This window comes from Chlorocebus sabaeus, chromosome 2, assembly GCF_047675955.1.
Source record: "Chlorocebus sabaeus isolate Y175 chromosome 2, mChlSab1.0.hap1, whole genome shotgun sequence".
Classification (NCBI taxonomy): Eukaryota; Metazoa; Chordata; class Mammalia; order Primates; family Cercopithecidae; genus Chlorocebus; species Chlorocebus sabaeus.
In genome coordinates, this window is record NC_132905.1 from 15,076,749 (window position 1) to 15,090,541 (window position 13,793).

The following is a 13,793-nucleotide window of genomic DNA, read 5'->3' on the forward strand; positions in this document are numbered from 1 at the left end:
ATTTTGTTTTTATTTTTGTAGGTCAAGGTCTTGCTATGTTGGCCAGGCTTGTCTTGAACTTCTGAACTGAAGTGATCCTCCCACCCTGGCCTCCCAGAGCGTTGGGATTACAGGCACGAGCCACCCTGCCCAGCCTGATTTTTCTGTCTATGTGATTGTAATCACTTTCCTGATAATGTCCATGATACACAAAAGTTTTAAAGTTTGATTAAGCATGACTTGTTTTTTTTCCCTCTTGTTGACTGTGCTTTTAGTGTCATATCTTAAAAACCAGTTGCCAAACCCAGAGTCATGAAGATTCGCCTATGTTTGCTTCTGAGAATTGTGCATGTTAGCGCCTCTGTGTAGGTCTTTGGTCCATTTTGAGATTGTAATCACTTTAATATGCAGCTGTTTTAGGTTCTTTTCCCATCTTTGTTGCCTTAGTTTTATTTATTTAATATGTAAAACAGTAAATGCTTCCAGAAGTCAAAACTATCATTCCCATCTCATCCCCTGTCTCTCTGCCCTAATCCCTCACACCTGTTGTAGGTAACTAATTTCGTTGCTTGCTTTTTTTTTTTTTTTTTTTTTGAGATGGAGCGTCGTCACCCTTTTGCCCAGGCTGGAGTGCAGTGGCGCAATCTCAGCTCACTGCAAGCTCCACCTCCCGGGTTCACACCATTCTCCTGCCTCAGCCTCCCGAGTAGCTGGGACTACAGGTGCCCACCACCATGCCCGGCTAATTTTTTTTTGTATTTTTAGTAGAGACGGGGTTTCACTGTCTTAGCCAGAATGGTCTTGATCTCCTGACCTCGTGATCCGCCCACCTCGGCCTCCCAAAGTGCTGGGATTACAGGCGGGAGCCACCGCGCCCGGCCCAATGCTTGCTTTTTTTTTTTTTTCTTCCCCTTTGAGACAGGGTCTTACTCTGTCCAACTCAGGCTGGAGTGCAGTGTTGTGATCTTGGATCACCGCAACCTCTGCCTCTCATGTTCAAGGGATACTTGTGCCTCAGCCTCCCAAGTAGCTGGGATTGCAGGGGTGCACCTCCACCCCTAGCTAATTTTTGTATTTTTAGTAGAGACGGGGTTTCACCATGTTGGCCAGGCTGATCTTGAACTCCTGACCTCAAGTGATCCACCTGCTTCAGTCTCCCAAAGTGCTGGCATTACAGGTGTGAGCTACCACGTCCAGCCCATTGATTTCTTTATCCTTCCTCTTTTTTTTTTTTCCATAAATGAGCTTATAAACATGTGTCTGTTTATGTATGTGTAGATATTTATATAAAGTCCTTTTTTTTTCTTAAACTAAAGCTACCATACCATATACACTCTTTTGTAGTTTGATTTTTTTTTTTTTTTTTTTTTTTAACTTAATGTGTGCGGGGAATCCCTCTTTATCAGTGCTTAGAGATTTGCCTCCTTCTCTTTTGTGGCCACATAGCAGCCAGTATTTAGTAGGCCTAGTCCTGGCTGGAGGCTCAGAGCAGATATTAAACTTGAGCATTTGTGCTGCATTTGTTTCTGGGCTTTGCTGGGCAAGCTTTCTTTTTGCCAGTTGCACTGGACCACACTAAACTCAGGACAGCCTGCGAGCCAGGGGCATGGGAGTAAAAAGGTCGTCTTCTTTCATGCCTGACTGTTTGGGACTCACCAGACTCAAGAGCATAAACCAGTTTGAGAAGTAAGAAAAAGGCGAGAAAGCATTTGAAATGATCCCTGCTTCATTTCATTTAGTAGGCCTTGTCCTTGATTCCCCTTCCCTTTGTCTGTGTGAAGTGTGCCAGCCAGTGTGCCTTGCAGCTTTTAATAAGTGTCTGTCCGCTTTCACTCAGTCTTTCCCTCTGAAACAGGTGGCCCGGGAGAGTGGCCCACCCCACATGAAGAACTTTGTGACCAAGGTTTCGGTTGGGGAGTTTGTGGGGGAAGGTGAAGGGAAAAGCAAGAAGATTTCAAAGAAAAACGCCGCCATAGCTGTTCTTGAGGAGCTGAAGAAGTTACCGCCCCTGCCTGCAGTTGAACGAGTAAAGCCCAGAATCAAAAAGAAAACAAAACCCATAGTCAAGGTGAGAACTTTTCTGAACACAAGGTGTTTTCATGACCTATAGATGGTTGGGGGGTTTAGAAGGCTGGTTGCTGTCCCCGAGGTGAAAGGGGATGAGACCAACGTGTCACACCCCAGGCCTGCCAGACCCCTTAGAGGTGCTGCAAGAGCCACCTGTTAGGTAAGATAAGGACACTGTGCCAGTTCAGTAGAGGTACCCGCAGATGGGCACACACATCATCACAGCCCCGGCAATCACAGTGGGGTATTGGGCAGGAACGCCATGCCCGTCTGTGGGGCACGTGGTGAAATAACAGTGCCTCTGTCTCAGTGACCATGGTGCTGTTCTGAAGGTGGAGGAGATTTGTGCCAGGCAGGAGGCCCATGGCGGGAGGGTGGGAGTGAGGCATTTTTCTGTGTGCCTTTTCTTTTGGATTTTTGAGCCACACTAATGGATCTGTGAAAGCATTATATTGACCCCTTCCCCAACCCCAGAAAGGGGACATAATTCCATGGGGGACTTTGTGATTTTCAGTATATGTAGTTTAATGCTGTATCAAGATCCAAATTTTTCTTACATAAAAGCATACTATGTATACCCTTTTGTTTCCCTTTTTTGCTTAATACAGCCTGCAAGTCACTTCTCTGATTAGCAGAGTGAATGAGGGTTCCTTGGCACAAAAGGTGGCCACAAGGAAGTAACGGATTCTGAGGTTCTTCTTGCCATGTGGCATCAGCTTGAGCTTTTTTTAAAAAATGGTTTCTGGATTTTGAGTTCTTTTCAAGAAAATTGGGAACCCATCATAGCTCAGACTTTTGGGGAGTTGTAGGAATATTGGTTTATGTTTTTGCTGTCCATTTACTGTCATATGTTGAAATATGTTAAAAAGCAGCCGTTGCAGTAATAGTGATGTTTCGTTATAGTGAAATGTTGATGTTGGTTTGCTAAGAACTTAAAACCACCTAGAACAGTCATACAAAATCAAAGCATCTTTTCATTTTCAAAATGTTAAATTAAAAAAAATTTAATTCTGAGCCATTAGGTCAACCCAAAATCTCTTATTTCCTCTCTTATCCTGATCTCTGAGTTGACCAAGTTCATGGAATGAATAACATTACAGAGTTTCTGCCTTGTTTGTTCCTCAGCCACAGACAAGCCCAGAATATGGCCAGGGGATCAATCCGATTAGCAGACTGGCCCAGATCCAGCAGGCAAAAAAGGAGAAGGAGCCAGAGTACATGCTCCTCACAGAGCGAGGCCTCCCGCGCCGCAGGGAGTTTGTGATGCAGGTGGGTCGGCACGGATGATGGGCGCCTCTCTGACCACGTCCAGCCTTGGGGGCTGATGGCAGTTCAAGGCCTGGACACCTTTGTGAGGAGGCTGGATCCTGTGGCCATGTTCTGCCAGCAACTGTGGTCCTTATTTATTTATTTATTTATTTATTTATTTATTTATTTAATGAGACAGAGTCTCACTCTGTCGCCCAGGCTGGAGTGCAGTGGTGCAGTCTCAGCTTACTGCAACCTCCGACTCCCTGATTCAAGTGATTCTCCTGCCTCAGCCTCCTGAGTAGCTGGGATTACAGGCACGTGCCACCACGCTTAGCTAATTTTTTGTATTTTTTAGCAGAGATGGAGTTTCGCCATGTTGTCCAGGATGGTCTTGATCTCCTGACCTTGTGATCCTCCCACCTCAGCCTCCCAAAGTGCTGGGATTACACGCGTGAGCCACCGCACCCAGCCAACTGTGATCCTTATTAAGACCTTGTGGCTTGCAATAATTTGACAGCTTCAACATACCACAGAAATCTGTAAAGGCTACATATCAAAGATTAAGTTGTTTATCTTAATGCTTAAAATAAACACTTAGTACATGTGAATGTAATGTCTGCACACCAGCATTACTGCTGTGTGCACTGGTGGGAATGTGGGTGTGTTGCACCGAAATTTGGAAGAAGAGAGTCCTGGGGTGGTGGGTGCTGAGTGAAATTTTTCTTCATTACATCTCCTTGAAGGTTTATGACATTGCTCTTTTCCAAAGGTAAATTTTGTAAGTAGTATCAAGAGATCTGTTCCTCTTCCTCCTAATTCTTGTGGAGTCTGGAATCCAGGGTTGCCTCTTCCTTAGATTGGGTGACACTTCAGATTAGTATGGAATATTTCTTTGTACTTAGCTTATTAAGTTCAAAGCTAAGTGGTCATTTCACATAGGCAGCTTAACTTAATTGTGGTTTGAATTTAAGTGCTTTCTGATGTAAGACAGAATTCTTATCTCTTGTATAGCAATGTATAACTTACAAAGTTGACCTTGTATGTTTTACCTATGCAGTCAGAAGGTAGGAAAAGAATGATCAAGGAAATTGCAGTTTGCTGAGAGCATCAGTAATTTGCCCAAGATGAAATAGCTGGTAGATGGCCAGGTTGGAATTTAGTCCCAGGCCAGGGAATGGTTTCTTTGACACTCTGAGTCTTGTGACCTGGGCTTTCGTTTTAGCAGCCAGGTGCCTGTTATTACAATCAACTTGGAAGGGGGTTGTAAGCAGTGATGTGCTGGAACATGTTTAACATCCAGCTCTTCGGGGAGGGTGGTTTGGTGGAAGAAGCTGAATATATGTATGTTATATATATACATGTGTGTTATAAATTTTACTGACACAAAGGATGTGTGTTATAAATTATACTGACATGTATACATGTGTTTTATAAATTTTACTGACAGGATGTGTAGCACAATTTATAAATCATATATAATACACTTTATTGTAAATTTCATACATATTTCAGTGTGACAATCACCAACGATAGTTTTGTAAAATCAGACAACACATAACGGTTTATTACTATCCAGTTCAGCAAAGGTGTTGCTCATGTCATTGACAAATCTATACTTTAGATTTAAGATTTTGGTTCTAGCATGAATACTGGTTGAGATATATATAACATATATAGTTTTTTTTGGGGGGGGTGGGGGTGAATGGAGTCTTGCTCCATTTTTTTGGGGGGGGGGCGGTGAATGGAGTCTTGCTTTGTTGTCCAGGCTGGAGTGCAATGGCACGATCTCGGCTCACTGCAGCCTCCATCTCCCGGGTTCAAGTGATTCTCCTGCCTCAGCCTCCCGAGTAGCTGGGATTACGGGCGCCCACCACCATGCCTGGCTAATTTTTGTATTTTTAGTAGAGATGGGGTTTCACCATGTTGGCCAGGCTAGTCTCAAACTCCTGACCTCAGGTGATCCACCCACCTCAGCCTCCCAAAGTGGTGGGATTACAGGCGTGAGCCACCACACCTGGCTGGTTGATATTTTTTATTTATGTTAACGGGTAAGATGAAAGTAAAACAGGCTGGGCTTGATGGCTTACGCCTGTAATCCCAGCATTTTGGGAGGCTGAGGCAGGCGGATCACTTGAGGTCAGGAGTTCAAGACCAGCCTGACCAACATGGTGAAACCTCGTTTCTACTAAAAATACAAAAGTTAGCCAGGCATGGTGGCACACGCTTGTAATCCCAGCTACTTGGGTGGCTGAGGCAGGGGAGTTGCTTGAACCTGGGAAGTGGAGGTTGTAGTGATCCAAGATCATGCCACTGCACTCCATCCTGGGTGATGAAGTGAGACCCTGTCTCCCCCAAGAAAGAAAAAAAGTAAAAACAATGAAGACGTAATATCACTCATTTGTAAATGATATGAGTGGCTTCTCTGCTAAATTAGATAATAATTTTCAAAGATGGGAAGATATTTCAGTTTTTTGTAATAGTTACAATGTAATGGCTGCAGACTTCTCATGCTTTTAAGATTAACCTGCTTTATTAGCCTTTTCATCATTGTAGGTTTAGACAATCAGTAAACAACTTAATCTTTGATATGTAGCATTTGTATGTTTCTGTGGTATCAATAGTCTCACTATGGCTGATTTCAGGCTCTCAGCGTGATACTTCCGATCACAGTGCTCAGAAGAGATGTGCAGTAGTTCACCATCACAGACTGTTTCCATCATACAAATGCAATAGCCGGAAAGACCCTCGAACACAGATAATTATAAAATGCAGTCAAAAACTACCTCTGTTAAAATAATTATCAGCTTATGTAATTAAAGGTTTAATACTAGCTACGTTTAACATCCAGCTACTGACTGTTTGATAATTAGCTCCCACAGACGAGGAGGCCAGGTTTGGGGCACTGCTGTTATCTCGCTTCTGACCATAGTTGGGTTATTTTGCAGACACACCAATTCCTGCCTGGTGGTTGTTCTGAAGGTTTAAGCACTGGTCTGTTTTGACTTCTTCGTGCAGGTGAAGGTTGGAAACCACACTGCAGAAGGAGCGGGCACCAACAAGAAGGTGGCCAAGCGCAATGCAGCCGAGAACATGCTGGAGATCCTTGGTTTCAAAGTCCCGCAGGCGCAGCCCACCAAACCAGCACTCAAGTCAGAGGAGAAGGTGAGTGTGTAGGCTCTCTGATTGCAAAATAGGCTCTCTGATTGCAAAATGGTCTCTCGCCTCACCTTAGGGAACTGGGGCACCTCCAGGGGCAGGCTTCAAGGCAAGGCTTCATCCTCCTGGCAGTTCAAGCAGTGCTGCTGAGCAGTGTCTCATCCATTTGGACCATAATGTGCTCAGAGGGGCCTCGCATGTCCACTGGCCCCAGTAGGCTCTGGTTAGATCGTGATTGTGTCAGTATTTTTGTGGTCTGGGGACCCTTTGTGGAGGGCAGCTTGCTCCTCTCCATTCGTAGGATGGTGATTAGGATTGAAGTTACTAAGTGTGATTTGCGCTCTAGAAATGAAGCCTGTGTGAAAGATTTATAACTGTTAGGCTTTCGTTAATTGTGGAACAGACAGTTTTTTCTGGGAAAATAAGATGGTATGACAGCAGAGACAGGCCAAATCCAAAGTTTAGGTTTGGGATTTCTTTTTTACTATGTGAGTTAAATATCAGATGAAAATAATCCCCTGTGGAAAATTCACGGCCAGGTGTGGTGGCTCACACCTGTAATCGCAGCACTTTGGGAGGCTGAGACCTTGAATCCAGGAGTTCAAGACCAGTCTGAGCAACATGAAACCCTGTCTCTACAAAAAATTAAAAATCAGCCAGGTATGGTGGCTTGTGCCTATAGTCTGAGCTACAAGGCTGAGGTGGGAGGATTGGGCCTTGGAAGGTCAAGGCTGCAGTGAGCCATGATCATGCCACTGCACTCAGCTGGGGCGACAGACCCTGTCTCAACAACAACAAAAAAGGAACGTAAAAAGAAAAATTCTTGTCTGCCAGAAGTGGTAAGCAGGACCTCGGCAAAAGCCAAGGCTGATCTTCTTTCCCGTCACTGAATGGTCCTGGTGAGATAAACTTGAAATCAAGCCTGATTCATTGATGTCTGCCAGTCGTATTGACAGTGAGAAACAGCTTCAGTCGTGGCCAGTTAATAACTGACTGAGACCCCAGATACCACCAGTATAGATCTTAGACTTGGATTTTGAGTTTTTCATTTCAGAATCTTGTAGGACATTCATAGTGTCCTTTGTTACTTCGTAGAAAGGTGATGTTGTGTTTGACAGAATTCTTAGGTAATAACGTTTTCCCCATAAGGGTGTTAATTTTGGAATGTCACCTTATTTTTTAATTGGATATCAGCTCCAGGAAATATTCTTGATTTATTTGTTTAGCTTCAGTCTGAAAGCTTCTTTCCCCACCTTGGTGGGCTCTACTGTCTAGCATCTCTGCTCTTTCTGGTTAAATGCTTCCCGTCTTCCTGTGGGTGCAGAGTGCAGCTCAGCATTCACAGGTTAGTGCACTTTGTTAGATGCTCTTTGTGGGCAGGGGTGTGGGCAGGAGGGTGCGTTAGGAGAAGGAGGCAGGCTCTGCCCAGGTGTCTGTCAGCGCGCCAGTGGTCAGGTGGGGCAGGGTTTTTCTGCCAATTGCCTCAGTTACTGCTGATTGGATTTTATGTAGGTTTAGATAGCAGGAGCTAATTTTTCAATGATCTGATTTATGCTCATGGCCTTTTTTGTTTTCTTTGTTTTTTTCTTTTTTAAGACACCCATAAAGAAACCAGGGGATGGAAGAAAAGTAACCTTTTTTGAACCTGGCTCTGGGGATGAAAATGGGACTGGTAAGTGTGATCTTAATAATCGTCTTCCTCTGAACGTGATTCTGGGATTTGCATGGGTCCTGAATGACAGCAGGAGTCCAGCCAGTGAGGTCCCGCATGCAAAGTGTATCATTCCCTGATTCCCTGCGCTGCCATGCATGCCAAGGGGAGGGCCAGCGTGGGGTTTGATGGTGTCATCACGTTTTTCCAGGCTGTGGATGTGGATTCATGTTTACCGTGTGTGTCCCTCCCAGGTAATAAAGAGGATGAGTTCAGGATGCCTTACCTAAGTCATCAGCAGCTGCCTGCTGGAATTCTTCCCATGGTGCCCGAGGTCGCCCAGGCCGTAGGAGTTAGTCAAGGACATCACACCAAAGATTTTACCAGGGCAGCTCCAAATCCTGCCAAGGCCACGGTAACTGCCATGATAGCCCGAGAGTTGTTGTATGGGGGCACCTCGCCCACAGCCGAGACCATTTTAAAGAATAACATCTCTTCAGGCCACGTACCCCATGGACCTCTCACGAGACCCTCTGAACAACTGGACTATCTTTCCAGAGTCCAGGGATTCCAGGTAACTGTCAGGCCTGAGCTGTGATGGCTGTGCCTCAGGACAGTCATCCTTTGGCTTCTCTCAGAAAATGAACTTTGGACTTTGTTTCTTAAATCAGGGATGGGTTGGGGAGCAGTGGTGGAAGGGTGGCAGGGAAGGAGGTATAGAAGTATTGTAAGCATATGTGGTAAGAGAAACCTCTTTATCCTTTAGTAATATTTCAAAATGCAAGCCAACCCTAAAAACAAAGCTTCTAACCACTTGCAGTGTTGTAAATTTGGATTTCAAAGAACAGACTCATCATGCTGACACCTTCTGCCTGGTGGGAAAGGATATGGCTTCTCCCAGTCTAGGGCTTCTGAGCAGACACCTAGGTTCCTGGAAGGTTCTGGGCTGACAGGGCAGGTCTTGGTATAGCCACAGTCAGGCTGAGTTGGACAGAAGAGTGGGTGATCTCCTTGCTTGTGGGGCCCGGAGCTGTAGCCCTTCAGCCCACTCATACTTGCTGTTCCCTACCCTACCTAGCCTCAGCTCTCTTTTCCTCCCTAGGTTGAATACAAAGACTTCCCCAAAAACAACAAGAACGAATTTGTATCTCTTATCAATTGCTCCTCTCAGCCACCTCTGATCAGCCATGGTATCGGCAAGGATGTGGAGTCCTGCCATGATATGGTACGTCACACCTTGGGTGAGGGATTAGGGTGTTAAGTTGTGTGTCTATGTGGAGCCTGCCTTGGTTCAGCTTGTTACTAGCCTGAGGAAGGTGGGAGAAAGATTCTCCCGTAGACTTTGAGAACAATTAATTCTTTGATAGTGTTCATATTTTTTAAGACTTTTTGTCGTAGCTGATTGGATTGATTTCTCACTCTTGATCAGAACTCATCAGCTTTAGTCCACCTTTCCCTTTTCCCTGCTGGTCTGGAGGGGCGACTGGGATCCTGCAGCTCACCCAGAGACTGCACTCACTTCTCTCTCACCAGAACAAGGAACTGCAGGTCCACATTCTGGCAGCTGTAAAAACCACTTGCTTTGGTGTTCTATTCAGATGAAATTACTGTTATAAGAAAACTGAGAAAAGGAATTGATCAGATTAACAAATCTAAGCGAACTGTGGTGTATTTACTTGATGGGACATCATGCATGCATGAAATTAATGTCTCTGGGTGGGGTGTGGTGGCTCACGCTATAATCCCAGCACTGCGGGAGGCTGAGGCGGGCGGATCACCTGAGCTCAGGAGTTCGAGACCAGCCTGGCCAATGTGGTGAGACCCCATTCCTACTAAAAATACAAAAAAATTAGCGAGGTGTGGTGGTGGGCGCCTGTAATTCCAGCTACTTGGGAGACCAAGGTAGGAGAATCGCTTGAACCCGAGAGGTGGAGGTTGCAGTGAGCCAAGATCGCACTGCTGCACTCCAGCCTGGGCAACTGGGTGAGACTCTGTTTCAAAACACACAAAACAAAACAACAAAACAGTGTCTCTGAAGATAACGTAATAAGAAAAATACATGATAGGCCGGGTGTGGAGGCTTACACCTGTAATCCCAGCACTTTGGGAGGATCGCTTGAGCCTAGGAGTTTGAGACGAGCCTGGGCAACTTAACTTAGTGAGACCCTGTCTCTGTAGAAAGAAAAATACATGATAGATTTTTGTTAGAAAGCAGGATATAACATTTATACAGTCTGGTTACCACAAGGTTAAAAATACTAGAAGGAAAAATACAACATTTTCAGAGGTTATGATTCAATGAGGTAACTGAGTATTTTTTAAATTTATATTTTAAATTAAAAATTCAAAGTTTTATTTAGTAGTACAAGAGTTTAAGAAGTTGCCACCTGTTTGCTGGGCAGCAGGAACTCTTGCCTGCCTAACCAGTGTATCATGCTGTGGTCCCAAGTGATGGCTGTGGCTTTACTCTTCTTTCCATCCCCACTAGGCTGCGCTGAACATCTTAAAGTTGCTGTCTGAGTTGGACCAACAAAGTACAGAGATGCCAAGAACAGGAAACGGACCAATGTCTGTGTGAGTGCACTGATGAAGGGGAGGCACTGATGATGGGGAGGTTGCCCCTCGTTTGTGTTGAGTTCATACCATCTGCTGACTCAGCGGGGAAACATTTGCCTGAGTTACTTTCTGGCCCTTTTGCCTGAAAGGTTTCCAAATTCTCTGGGCAGAGAGCTCTACTTTTAAAAAACATTTTGAGGCTGGGCACAGTGGCTCACGCCTGTAATCCCAGCACTTTGGGAGGCCGAGGTGGGTGGACCATGAGGTGTCAGGAGTTCAAGACCAGCCTGGCCAAGATGGTGAAACCCTGTCTCTACTAAAAATACAAAAATTAGCTGGGTGTGGTGGCAAATACCTGTAATCCCAGCTACTCGAGAGGCTGAGGCAGAGAACTGCTTAAAACCTGGGAGGCGGAGGTTGCAGTGAGCCAAGATAGCACCACTGCACTCCAGCCTAGGCGACAGAGCAAGACTCCGTCTCAACAAAAAAAACCTTTTTGAGTCGGTCATACCTTCACATGGTCAGAGCTCTCTTTTATTTTACAAGGTACAATCTTCTCCTCAGACAGCCCCCATCTCATCCGTCCTATTCTCCCCACCGCCTCCCCCATAGATCACATTTTTACTAGTTTCTCCTGTATCTTTCCAGTATGTTTCTTTATGCAAATATAGACATATATTTCTTCCCTCATTTTCTTCCTTTCCCCCCCGCAGAGACAGCAAATACACACACTCTCCTTGCTTATTTTATTTACTGGCATATCCTGGGAAAACTTTTGTTATCATAAACTGGGGCTTTTAGTATTGTATATTGTACTCCTGATGCTTGCCAATTTCTTTTCATTTTTAATAGTACTTTAATTCTCTTACATTTCAAAACTAGCATCCTTTTCATTTTTCTTCCTTAAAGGTGTGGGAGGTGCTGAACCTTTTCTGGCCATGAACCATTAAAAAATCCCAACATATATACTGAAAATACTGAAACTGCTTTGAAAATTTGGAATTTCTGATACCTCCAGTGGGCCGAGAGACATGGTGGGTAAAGGATGTGGGCAGCAGCAGGGAAGACAACAGACACGAGGCGGCGGCTGTGGCCGGGCTGGACTGTGCTGGGGTTGTGACGGCCACTTGGTGACCTGGTGGTCCCTATGCAATAGCAGCTGCCTGTGGGGAAGAAGGGCTGCCCAGCCAGCTGGTTCTCCCGGGACACCAGCAGATCCACACCCTGGGCACCTCCGTGTTTGGTCTTTTTTTCCCCCTGTGTGAAAGAAGAAACAGCATGACCCTTTCTCAGGCTGGCTCACTCAGACACATTGGGACAAACCCTGGACAGCCATGCCAGAGAGAGGCCTTTGACTGGCCCCAGAGCTAAAAGCACCAGAGAAAATCAAATGCTTCCTACTCAGCGTGACCCAACTTTTCTAGCGTGCTATGGCCCCACCACCTCCTGCAGTACCCACACCATCACCACTGCTTTCTCTTCCAACAGTGATCTGTATTCTTAGTTTCATTATTTTCTTTTGATTGATATGACACTATATAAAATTTTCATTTGAGAGTTTCTCAATTGTATCTAGTTATATAGCACAGTTTGGAAACTTGTCTGAGACTGACTTTATCAATAATCTAACCGACAAAGATCATATCCATGTGTATGTGGTTAGATATTTTTATTTAATTGACTAACCCAGGACAATTTCAGTGATGCAAATTATGTGCCCTCTGGTTCAGCTGAAACAGTCCTGGACTTTCAAAAACCTTGAATAAGTCTCCCACAGTTGTATAAATTGGACAATTTAGGAATTTTAAACTTTAGATGATCATTTGGTTCCATTTTTATTTCATTTTTATTTTTGTTAATGCAAACAGGACTTAAATGAACTTTGATCTCTGTTTTAAAGATTATTAAAAAAAATTGTGTATCTATACATACAGCTCTTGAGGACTTAGCTTTCACTACACTACAGGATATGATCTCCATGTAGTCCATATAAACCTGCAGACTGATTTTCCAGAGTGCTCGATACTGTTAATTACATCTCCATTAGGGCTGAAAAGAATGACCTACATTTCTCTATACAGCTGTGTTGCTTTTGATGTTGTGTTAATGTACACAGAAGTGTGTGCACTGAGGCTCTGCGTGTGGTCCGTATGGAAAGCCTGGTAGCCCTGCGAGTTAAGTACTGCTTCCATTCATTGTTTACGCTGGAATTTTTCTCCCCATGGAATGTAAGTAAAACTTAGTGTTTGTCACCAATAAATGGTAATACTAAATTTTTTTTGTTAATTTATTCTCAAATGCCACTACTGCTAGGTTGGTCCCCTCCCAACTTGCCCCTATCCTTTTTTTATTTTTAAGAAAAAACTTTGTAATGCTTGTGATTCCATCTGGGCAAAAATCTGAAGATCTGAAATAACTTTATATCAAACCATTGATCAATAAACAGCTACTAATGAAGTGTTTGGTCCTGTTGAGCAGTAACTAAAATAAGGGAAGATGTGAGTAAGGGGATGGAAGCTCGTCGTGGGGGACCAGGGCCAGCCCCTGCGGGAACCGTTGCTGCCTCTCGGGCATGTTGGGTACCTGGATGTAGGGACTTGTGCCCCATCCAGACCTGACATTGCTACCCAAAGAAATGACCCCAGGGATCTGAGGGGAGACTGCCGGACACTTCCCAGGGCACCCTCATCTCTCACCATACTGAGTACTGAGGAGGACATGCGTTCCAGCCTGGTTGAGGGGTGGGCTAGTTGGTTTTCGTTTCTTAATTCTAGAAGAAGTGGAAGAAGATTGTAAAGGTTTCACTATAAATCCAGCCGATGAGTGTAATGCCAGAATAATTGAAAGTGATCAGAAGGTTATGGAAAACGCTAAGGGCAGAAGGAAATGCAACATTTTGAGGATAAAAGCAATGAAAGGAGAAAAAGTATCTTTACATCTTTAGAAACAACAAAAAAAGGATTCATGGACCTGTGACTCACATCACAACCCTCCCCCAGACTGAAGGTTCTTCGAGCAGCTGAGCCTGGGGCCCTGACTTGATGCACTTTCGCAGGGAGTGTACGTGGTGGCAGCGACACTGGAAGCCGACCAATGTGATCTTTTGTGTGTCTGACTTGTTTATAAAAACTCA

At 44.6% G+C, this 13,793-nt stretch overlaps 1 protein-coding gene across 6 annotated transcripts in view; it reads left to right on the forward strand.

Annotated features, from left to right (window-relative positions):
• STAU1 (staufen double-stranded RNA binding protein 1) overlaps positions 1–13,117 on the forward strand; it is a 79,177-nt gene extending 66,060 nt beyond the window's left edge. For 3 of the 6 annotated variants that reach the window (XM_037982658.2, XM_008014542.3, XM_008014573.3), the window contains 8 exons: positions 1,835–2,047; positions 3,172–3,315; positions 6,313–6,459; positions 8,050–8,125; positions 8,359–8,678; positions 9,207–9,329; positions 10,593–10,678; positions 11,570–13,117. In XM_037982658.2, coding sequence (XP_037838586.1) covers positions 1,835–2,047; positions 3,172–3,315; positions 6,313–6,459; positions 8,050–8,125; positions 8,359–8,678; positions 9,207–9,329; positions 10,593–10,678; positions 11,570–11,585 — 1,125 coding nt within the window. In that variant the 3' untranslated portion in view covers positions 11,586–13,117. Of the gene's footprint in view, positions 1–1,816; positions 2,048–3,171; positions 3,316–6,312; positions 6,460–8,049; positions 8,126–8,358; positions 8,679–9,206; positions 9,330–10,592; positions 10,679–11,569 lie in introns of all 6 variants that reach the window. The other 3 variants (XM_008014553.3, XM_008014535.3, XM_008014566.3) reach the window with 1 other exon arrangement.
• Positions 13,118–13,793: the final 676 nt, after the last annotated feature.